The sequence below is a fragment of the Poecilia formosa genome, unplaced genomic scaffold (genome assembly GCF_000485575.1).
Source record: "Poecilia formosa unplaced genomic scaffold, Poecilia_formosa-5.1.2 Scaffold117, whole genome shotgun sequence".
In the NCBI taxonomy this organism is placed as follows: domain Eukaryota; kingdom Metazoa; phylum Chordata; class Actinopteri; order Cyprinodontiformes; family Poeciliidae; genus Poecilia; species Poecilia formosa.
Genome location: NW_006800056.1, coordinates 859,277 through 869,636, shown reverse-complemented (window position 1 = coordinate 869,636; position 10,360 = coordinate 859,277). Strand labels below are relative to the sequence as shown.

The following is a 10,360-nucleotide window of genomic DNA, read 5'->3' as shown; positions in this document are numbered from 1 at the left end:
TCATGTTTCTCTCTGCTAGCCATCATGTTTCTCTCTGCTGGCCTTCATGTTTCTCTCTGCTAGCCTTCATGTTTCCCTCTGCTAGCCTTCATGTTTCTCTCTGCTAGCCTTCATGTTTCCCTCTGCTAGCCTTCATGTTTCTCTCTGCTAGCCTTCATGTTGCCTCTGTCTTTCCATTTTCAGGCTCTGGTGAGACTTCCTCCTCACATCTCTCAGAGCGAGGAGGTGCTGCATTTCTTCGAGACGAAAGCTGAGGACATCAACCCCCCAGTTGAGTGAGTGTTGCACACACACATACACACACAGCCAAACATAATGATGATGTGTTTCTCATAAACTCACCATGTTACCCTGAATGGTCATGTAACAAAGATCTCCTCTGGACTGCTGTGAGCTCATTACCTCTCTGTCTATTCCTGCTTTCATATCTATTCCCAGATCAGCTCCTTCTCACGGAGTTTGTGCGTTAAAGCTTTACTCCAGATTATAAAGAGAGGGAAGTTGATGGATGCAAGAATGGGAGGAGGAGACTGGCTTGTTTTGCAGCAGGGGATGGCCCCGTTGGGTAGTTGTTAATTAGAGAACACGCTCTCCCCTCCGATCCCGAAACGCCGGCATCGCACCCTTCATTTGTAATGTGTTTCTGTCTGTGCTGAGATGGATGCACCCGAGGCGATCCAACCCAGAGCTCTACCTAGACTCCTCTCGTATTTTAATTACTTTCCTCTGTGTTTCTCCTCCTCTGCCTCTCCATGTGACCCCTCTCTGTCAGTGCTTCTCCTGCACTAGATCATCTCTCCACTCCTCTGCTTCTAATTGTCTGAATCCAACTCGACCTCATAAATTTGAGTATGTCTAATTGGTGAGACGGTTCAAGGTTATAAACACCTTCGCTGAAACAAATACCATCTTCCAGCATTTACGCAGCGTTTCGTCTCACCTGTACTGTCTCTCTCCATGCCTCTATTTGATGTTTGTTTTTCTTCTTTTTTCAGTAAATACATACTGTACCTTCTTTTATTTCATCTGTATTAACATCAGTGAATAGTTTAGCATTAATGAAGCTTCAAAAGAGGAACATCATCACTGCCTATGGGTGACATATTTAACTCTTTTGTTACATCCAATAAGCAGAAATAAATGCTTCTGTTGGATTTTATTACACAAGTCATATTTGAAAATTAGAATTTTGTAGAAAAGTTCATTTATTTTAGCAACTCAATTCCCTAAGTGAAACACATGCATTAATTGAACTGGCACTTCTGTTTTTAGCCTTTTTTCTGGTGTTTAAGATGATGTTCTGCTTACAGTAATGACAACATTAGAATATTACGGCTGACCAATAATAAAACCTTTTTAACACACAAATGAGGCTTTAATGAAATATTAATTTAATACCTGCTGAAAGATTGTTATCTTCAAAAGATAGTTTTGTACGGTGGCCGACAGGTGCAAATGCGCAGGAACAGAGAAAACATGCAAAAAAAAAAGAGACGCAAACAAAAAGCAAATGAAGCAAACAAAAAAGTAATCAAACAGTCGATAACTAAAACTTAAGGTAACACTTTATTTGAAGGGGTGTGCATAAGACTGACATGACACTGTTATAAACATGACATAACACCTGCCATGAACATGAAGTCTTTATGAATGTTTATGACTGTTGTCATGTAGTGTCATTTGGTAAATAATGACACTTTTAATGCAAAGTTGCTCTAAAAGTTGCATTGAAAGTCCATTAAAAATGCCAACAATGCATTAAATTATCATAATTTACAAAATCAGAAGGTACCAGAAAGTTGGCACCTTCTGGTACTTTCTGCCTGCTGCTGCTGTTTGCTTTTTATCCCCTACTTTTCACCGGTTTTATTGAAACACGCTCACCACATGCAGCTATGCTCAGCTACAACGGAAATAGTTACAAAGAGAAACTCTGGACACCTTCTGAAAACCTTAAACCACTGATTGAAACCACTTTAAAAGATTAAAAGAAAATCTGCCTTCCTGAAAGCAACTACAATAAAACATTAGCTGACTCAAGACTGTATTACATTTTTTCCATCCATTAGTTTATCCATGCGCTGCCAGCTGCTAATCTACAACTGGAACATGAGGCAAAATCTGAAGCAACGGCTCACTGACCTCCATGTTTCAGCTCTTCAGGAGCTACAGAAACATTTTTAATCCCTGTGCAGATTTTTCATCTCCAGCTGTGAATCCAATCCCTAATTCAAACACTCACAAACTTACACTTTTAGTAGTAATTCTCATCCTGACTTTTCTTTACACAGACAGAAAAATGTGTGACAAATTTAATAAAGAGGGAAGCAGAAGAAAATGGATTAAAAGTTCTGGACCAAGAAGAGTTGAATGTAGCTGTTTGCAGCAGGTTGTTCTGTTTGAAACAGTCAGGCCTGACGGAGAGCTGCCCTTTGGACCAGTTCTGACAAAAATCGATTCAGAACCTCCTCTGGTTTCTCTCATCTTTCCTCAATATAAGAAAAAACACTCAGTGTGGCTGAAGAACTCACTCTGCTCAGTTAATGGTGTGTTAGACGTCATAACCCAAAGCTGTGAGGAGTAAAGTGGATGTGGCTCTTTGGTTCTTTCACCTCAGTGCATCTTCTAAATGAAAATGTATCCGAGGATGGAGGGATGAAAAGATGGAGGGATGAAAAGATGGAGAGATGAAAAGACGGAGGGACGGGGGCGTTTGGGATGAGATCATCAGATGATTTAAAGTCCTGAGTGTGTGTCTGACAGTGTGTGTTTGTTGCGGTGAAAAGAGATGTGGAGATGGATGGACAGTTTAGCTTTATTATTAATCCATCATGGTGTGTGTGTGTGTGTGTGTGTGTTTAGGTGTGTGTGCGTGCGTGCGTGTTTGTAATATTTTATCACCGTGTTGATTAAATCTCAAGACTTTTTGGTCATCAAACTTAAACATCGTCTCACGTTTCAGTGGAAAGACAAAATCAAATGAACCAGAAAATACAACAGCTGGGGAAAATAAAATCTTAATGTTTAAAAAACTGCTGCCTGGTTCACATGGCATCAGATTTTCATGCTGATTCTTGTCCTGATTTTCCCCTTCTGGCAATCATACAGATGCTGTGATCATCAGGATGGCTCTTAAGATAATCATGGGAGATATTCTTTCCCTGGTTGGTGTGCTCAGGGTGATCTAGTCCACTCAAAAAGACGTTGGGTCTAAAATACAGAATGTTCAACATGCTGGATCGTCTTGGATCTTATCGCACAATGTGCTGTCAAATGATCCAAACTAACTGAAAAACCTATTTCCCTCCTTGCCTGTGGGGGCGCTGCACCAAAAATTACTGCAGGAAACAAAACCTCAGAAGAAGAAACTGAGCACAACTTCCTTATTCACAATATGTAAACAAAAATGGAGCAGCATCAGATTTTCGCGGTTGTAAGGTTTCTCTTTTTTCTGTGTCAGAAGACAAATAGATATTTCTCCTGCAAGTATTAGCCTCTTGCGTTTGTTCTGGTTTTATTTACCCAGAATGCCCTGTGCTGTAGTCCACTACCTGCTTTTGGAGTGGTCTTCGGTCCGCTTGCCGTTTACATATGCATTCAAACTGCACCTGTTCACTGTTTTGACCTGCATCATAGAACTTATCTCTGGCTGAAAGTGGAGCTAAAGATTGGTTCCCAGGCAGAACCAGTTCTTCTGTGGCCCAGTCCATGGGTTTCTGGAGGAAACAGAACCGATGCCAGACAAGCACCGAGTCGTGTTTGGTCTGCCCTACACCTTCCATCCTCCCATCTTTCTTCAGAAAGAGGCAACAGGCTCTCTCAGCCTTAATGGATGAGCTCTTAGGAGCTCACTGGAGACCCGATGAGCGGTGAACAGCACCGTCTTCAGTCGGTTTAAACACTTAAAGCATGTCAGAGTGAGGAGGAGCGGTCAGCTGAGCGTGCAGCCTCTGAGACATCCTGTTTTTTATATTATTATTTTTTGTGAGCGAGCTTTCATTGATTTGTTTTTCTTTCAGCCACATTTGGAAACGCTCAAACCCAAGGCAGGTTTCTATTTTAACAAGCAGAATTGATTCTGCTTGTTGACTGTTTTGGGGTTGTTTCACCTCTCCCGGCCCAGCCTCCGCTCTGGATGCACTCATTCACCCAGATGCAGCGTCTGACTCACTGCTGCTCCCTGTGATGCACACTTACTCACCATGGTCGCTGTGGGAGGGGCGGGGGGAGATGGACGGAGCAGGCGGTGAGGTGCGCTTTATCACTTCCTGTTAAATGAGGAAGGAAGGAAGAGGGACGGAGTCCTCTAGGGACACGAGGAGGTCAAGAACAGCGGGTGAGGGGTCAGGATGACTTCCTGATTTCTCTTAAGCTGGAGAGTCAGAAATGTTTATGGAATTGAATCTGCTGATGAAACTTTGCTCTAATTTTCTGCCTGGATGTGTTTGAGAATCTTTTATTTATTTTTATCCACTTTTTCAGTGATCAAAATGAAAAGGGAAAAAGCCTTGTTCTTTTCGTTATTGTGCTTTGTTGACCCCTGTCTGCTGAAGGCGGTACTGCACCTGTTGGGGAACATTAGGACTTGTGTTGGTGACGTCACTCTGATGCAATCAGCTGTTTGCTCTTTAAATCCAAGGATCCTTTCAGAAAACACCCAGATCCAAATCCTGCTCATCTTATTGCTTTTAATGTGTAAGTAAACAAAAATATGATGCAGAAATTATTGCCATTTTTTTTTGGCATTTCAAAGAATGATGTTTGGGAAATTGGGAAATTGAAGATCCTCTTATTATGACTAAAATGAAACATTTTTGCTTCATTTTTTGTGCAACAGCAGCAGTGATTTCTTTATGAATGCAAAACATTTAGAAAGTCTCAACAAATGTTGAAATCTTGTGTCATGAAGCTGTAAATGGAAAGACGAGGATAGAAAAGGATCTTTAGCTTTTATTGTTTTTCATATTTATCCCGTCTTTACTTTATTCAACCCTATTATGCATGTAGTGGGGTTTTCAAGTGGTGTTGAGTTAAAGCCAGAGGAGATTTTTGATTGTTTGAAGTTAGCCATTGTGGCTCTTTAAAAATGACACCTCTCTCCTCTGTGTCTGTTTGTTTGGATTTGGATGAAAATAATAATAAAATGTAAATTTTTGGTTGCTTTTTTGTGAGAATCAGGGGTTCCCAGACGTCTGTGTTATTGCTTTCAGGCTAATCCACTGTACAACATCTGTCCACACGGTGGCGTTCTTCACAGTCCAGACAGATGAAGCTGCTTTTCCAGTTCTGCTGCCGGTCCGTTCCTCTCTGCTCCTGATCAAACGCCTCCTATCCTCACATCTTACTCGGATAAATTTCCACTGCATTGAAATTCTATTCTGCTGTATCCATTTCTTCCTGGACTCCTCCGCCCCCCATTCCACCTCTTTTTTTTTAGTATCTTCTTCTGTTCTTTACATCATTATCATTTATCAAATGTTGTTTTATTTGTGTCTGTTCATAAAAACATCACCCTAGAAGGGATGATCTGTCCTCTCCACACCATGATGTCGACAGATTCCTTATTAATATGTGCATCCTGCATCTTGGCTGTAGAGATGCTATCCGTCACCGCGCCCCCTCACAGCCCGCTGCATGAGCAACAATAGAGTCTGACCTTGGTTTGAGCCTGCAGGAGATCGGAGGAGGCTGCATGATGATCAGATTATTGCAGAGATAAGTCATGAACTCGTGTGATTGGCCAGCTTTCCAGTTCCTTGGAGGCGACGTTTTAAGCAGAAGGTTTACCCCCGGTGATGCGGGGGAGGGCAGGCGAGTGTTTGGGGGTTAATCAGGAATAAGTAGGTGGTAATGTGTTTATGTTTCTGATGTGAGAGAAGCTGTGGGTCATTTTGTGATGCAGACAGAAGAAAAGCTTCTTCTAACCTGAATGCTCACTGCAGACTGGTAACAGATGCAAAATGATTTTTAATTGGGAAATGTGTTGTTGGGTCAAAGCTATCAGTAGTGCCTACACACACACACACACACACACACACACACACACACACACACACACACACACACACACACATGCAAGCTGAAATAGTATTAATTTATTTACATTAACATCGATTCCAGCATGCAGCTGTAAAGTTGAGTGGAAGGAAAAGAGGTGCATAAGCAACAGTTTGGGGGAGATTCACAAGGCGTGGACTACAGCTGTCACATTAACTGTGTGAAGTTCTTCCTGAGGAGAAAAATGACCGGACCGGTAAGGTGAGGCTGCTGGGGAGATTAGGCCGAGACATGACCACACGTAGGGCTGACGCTGGATCTGAGCGGAAACAGAAGGCAAGAGAGACAAAGGGAGGTTAAGGCGATAAACAGGAAGTATTTGTTTTTCACAAGGCTGTTAATGAGGCGGTATTCAATCACAGTAGGTTATGCTGATAAACATTGATCAGCTGTTTTCATCAGCATAAAATCCATTACCTTCCCAGACTAATTTCACAAGCCATATAAAGTGTATAAATCACACAGGTAAATGAGGACTAATGAAACGGTAATGATAGTTGATTTAAAAGGCAGCTGACTGATCCTGTTACTCTGTGGTTTGAGTGGGAAAAGAAGATTATTTGAAAATCCTGATGTTTAAAGTCTGTAGGTGCAACAGTAGATTAAATGAAAGCAGCAGGGTTTGCTACAGACGCTCCCCCTGAAGAAGCCCATGGTGACAGTAGAGAGGAACACCGGCTTTTTAACAGACTCTTCTAGCAGCAAACATTCATGAAAAAACACCAAATCGTAATTTTTCAGTCAAACATGTCAGCTTACAGAGGACCCTCTCCACCTGTGAGGTTTTTCTGTGGAATGTGACTCATTTATTCATGGAAATTCACCTACAGGCTAATAGTTTTTATGGAGCATGTCTAAAATAAGCAAATGAAAATGCAGCTTTGGAAGCTGAACTACCTCTGCACAGTGCAGAGCATGTCAAACATGCTAATCAATAGCATGTTTGACATGCTATTGATTAGCGTTTGCAAAGCAGCCAATCCAGAAGCACCTTTCATTTTCCTTTCTCTTGATTGGCTGAACCTCTTAGAGCAGACATAAGGAAGACTGTAGTTTCTGTGGTAGAGATAAGATGTTTTTATTGTGAATATTAATGAATATTAAGCTACATTTGGTATTTGAACAGTTTTAGAAGAGGCACCAACTTTTAACTATTCACAGATTGTTGTTTGAAGAACCATGAAGGTTCGTAAAAAGGCAATAATCCACCACACATAGAAGTATGTAACTAAATACTTTCTGAACGAATCCAAGTACATTTAACTTCACACCAACATTCCCAGGTGTTTCTACTTTTTTACCTAAATTTTTTCCACTAAAAGCTTCTTATGGCCAAACACAGTGGATTTTAAAGCAACTGAGGGAGGAACATAGAAACTTCACCAAAATCTCATGTGTTCTGTAAAATAAACTCCAAGTCATTGAGTTTTATTCAATACTTAGAAATAAATGCACTATTTCATTCTGAAATATTTTAACTACTGACCTTGGTGACCTTGGATTGAGGATTGAGGGTTCAAAGGTCATTTAAAGACCATTGATGGAACAATAGCGGGAAGTTGGACGAGTTTTAAAAGAAAATCAAACTGGAACTGAGAAATATCTTAATACTCAGGAAACCTATCTGTCTTTTTTACCTATTAGCATAAATACATTCAGTATGCATGTATGGTTTGTTATTTGACTGCTGCTGTATATTTTTTCCTTTGTGCTGCTGAATTGTATTAAACTACAGTCGAGCTGCAGGTCTCTGTGGAGATCTGAGTACAAAACGTATGTTGTTTTTTTTCCATCTGCCAATCTCCACTCTCTGGGGATACTCTGTCAAATTTCAGTGACGTCTGGTCCTGCTGTTTTGGCCAGTATTAAAAAAACATATAAACTTATAATAATAATAATAATAATTATCATAGATAACCAAAACGGATGAAATCACCCGGCCCTTTTAGCTTATCTTTAACCTCATCAGTTTCTATTATTCCTCAACAAACACTCTGTTCCCAGAATGAAGTATTTACTGTCTGCCAAGGTGTCTTTGAGGCTGAATCATAATGCTCTTCTTCTCGTCGGTCCTTTCTGCGCTGCACCTCATGCTTCCTCCTTCTCAAACCTGTAGAAGATGCTGGAAAGCGCTGGCAGTCGGAGCTGGTTTCTCAGCCCCCTGGGAGGAGTTTGATTTCAGCCTCAGGGATGTGGGTCACTGGCTAAACTCTGGACAATCTGTTTCTCCTCCTGCTTTTCATCCTCCCTCCTCTGATTTACTTCTCCTTCCCCTACAGATGCTTTTAGCCTCTATCATATAAATGAAGGACAACAACGCCACGTACATCTACGGCAGCGTGTCCCTATGTAGAGTAGGATGACAAAGAGGTTTTTGTAAATTTGTTTGGCTGATTTGCTGCAGGAGGGACTGGTGCACTACACAAAGAGACGTAATAATGAGGAAAGACAACAGTATGGAAATATTGACGCTATCAGAGAAACGGACAGCGACTCTCAGAATCCCACCAAATTCGTTACCAAGTTGAGAACAAAGTCAACACTTTGGTGTTGCTGTTTTAGGTCTTGCTTAACCTAAAGCAGGAAAAGTTGAGGCTGATTTAATGTGAAAATGAAAATGAGAGGACTGTGTCTTTTTGTAATGCAATCATATAAACAGTGCATACTGTACTCAAGTTTAAGACTCTGAGTTCTGAAGAAAGGGTTGTACTGGATGAACAGAAAGTTTTGTTAACATTCCCTGGATCTCTGATATAGTCCTTAAACCTCAAACAATCTGAATTTGTGATGAATTGTGGCAAGTTGGGTGAAAAGAGCAACCGTCCTGGCAGACGTTCTGCCTACTCTGACAGACTCTTTGCAAAGCATATTTTCCACCCAGATCCAAAAGCAGCAGATTCCAGCTTATTGTTCTCTACTTTAAGTCTTCACCCACCAGAAGTATATCAATCCTGTTGTTTTACTGTCCAGCCTGACTTGAGATGGATTGGATGTGTAAGGTGAAGTTGTGCCATGTCCCCCTTCAGTGACAGTGAAGCATATTCTGGTTGCCAGCACACAGAGTTCTTGGTATAAAGAGGTCGAGATAAAGGCTTCATTCATCTGTTGAAGCCAGTCACAGAGAGACGGATGCATCACATCACAAGGGATCGAGAGCGCCGTGACACCATGAATCTGTGTCTGCAGCGGCCTACACCAGACACAGAGCTGACTGATTTCCTAACCTACCTGTATCTGTGACAGTGTGTGTGTTTATTAGTCAGAGTCGAGTCACGGAGACACTCGAGAAGAGGGATTCATTAACCTCCCACAGTGAGAGGTCATTAGCTTCCCCACCAACTGCACCGCAGGGAACAGTTTCTGTCCGGTTACCCTCTGCTGCAGACATCTCTCAGCTCAATTTACTCATCTTCATACCTGACAAGATTAGGGCCCTAATTATTCAGATGAGCCGTGAAAAGAGCTGCTTCAATTAGAGAGATCCACTTTGGTAGATAGGAGGGAAAAGGCCAGACTTGCTTGCTGACTTTTAGCTGACCGCAGAGTGCTTCCATCGATTTATGGTACGCATCCTTTTATTTTACCACTTATCCAGGGCTGACTTTCTGGGTACCACCAGTCTCTTCTAAAAGGGACACTGAAGTGTTTTAACCTTTAGCCACTGTCCATGGCTTCCTTACTGGCTGCTCAGCCAACTCAGCCGCTCCATCTGATACATCAAATTACTCAGTTTAATGTCGGTCATTCAGAGTTTAGTTTAAATCAGACAGTTTGTCATCTCAGTTTGTCCAGTTGTAAGTGAGTTCAATGCAAACCGTGTCCTCTCCTGGCTCCTGACCATGTCAGGATATTATCTAATGTAGCACTAGCTTCAACTCTGAGAATGTGAGGGGAGGAAATGGAACCGCTGTCATCAGTCTTCATCCCCTTCAGAATAAGAGTATGAATATAAATATCTACCTGCTTGAAAAATTCTTAACAGTCGATGAACAAATCTTTCACACAGATAACAAACTTTATTCAGCTGAAAATTTACAAAACAACAAGAAATTGACTCCACATTTGCAGACGTTTACCCCCCAACAACATCCGACATTATTGCTGTTATGGCAGATAACCTGTATTATATTGGGCCACTGTGCTGCCGACGTTGCTTTTCGGCTTTAGTTAAGCAAAAATACTTATTTTTAACTAAATAATCACATAATCATGACATCTGCATGTCCTGATTATGAAGGTCACATGACCAAACAAACACCACATGGCCACACCAGAAACACATACACACCCCGTAACAAGATGG

The 10,360-nt window shown here is 41.4% G+C and overlaps 1 protein-coding gene across 8 annotated transcripts in view; it reads left to right on the top strand.

Moving 5' to 3' along the window:
- sh3pxd2aa (SH3 and PX domains 2Aa) overlaps window positions 1-10,360 on the top strand; it is a 94,113-nt gene that overhangs the window by 39,402 nt on the left and 44,351 nt on the right. For all 8 annotated transcript variants that reach the window (XM_016675584.1, XM_016675589.1, XM_016675588.1 and 5 more), the window contains one exon: window positions 184-275. In XM_016675584.1, coding sequence (XP_016531070.1) covers window positions 184-275 — 92 coding nt within the window. The remainder of the gene's footprint in view (window positions 1-183; window positions 276-10,360) is intronic.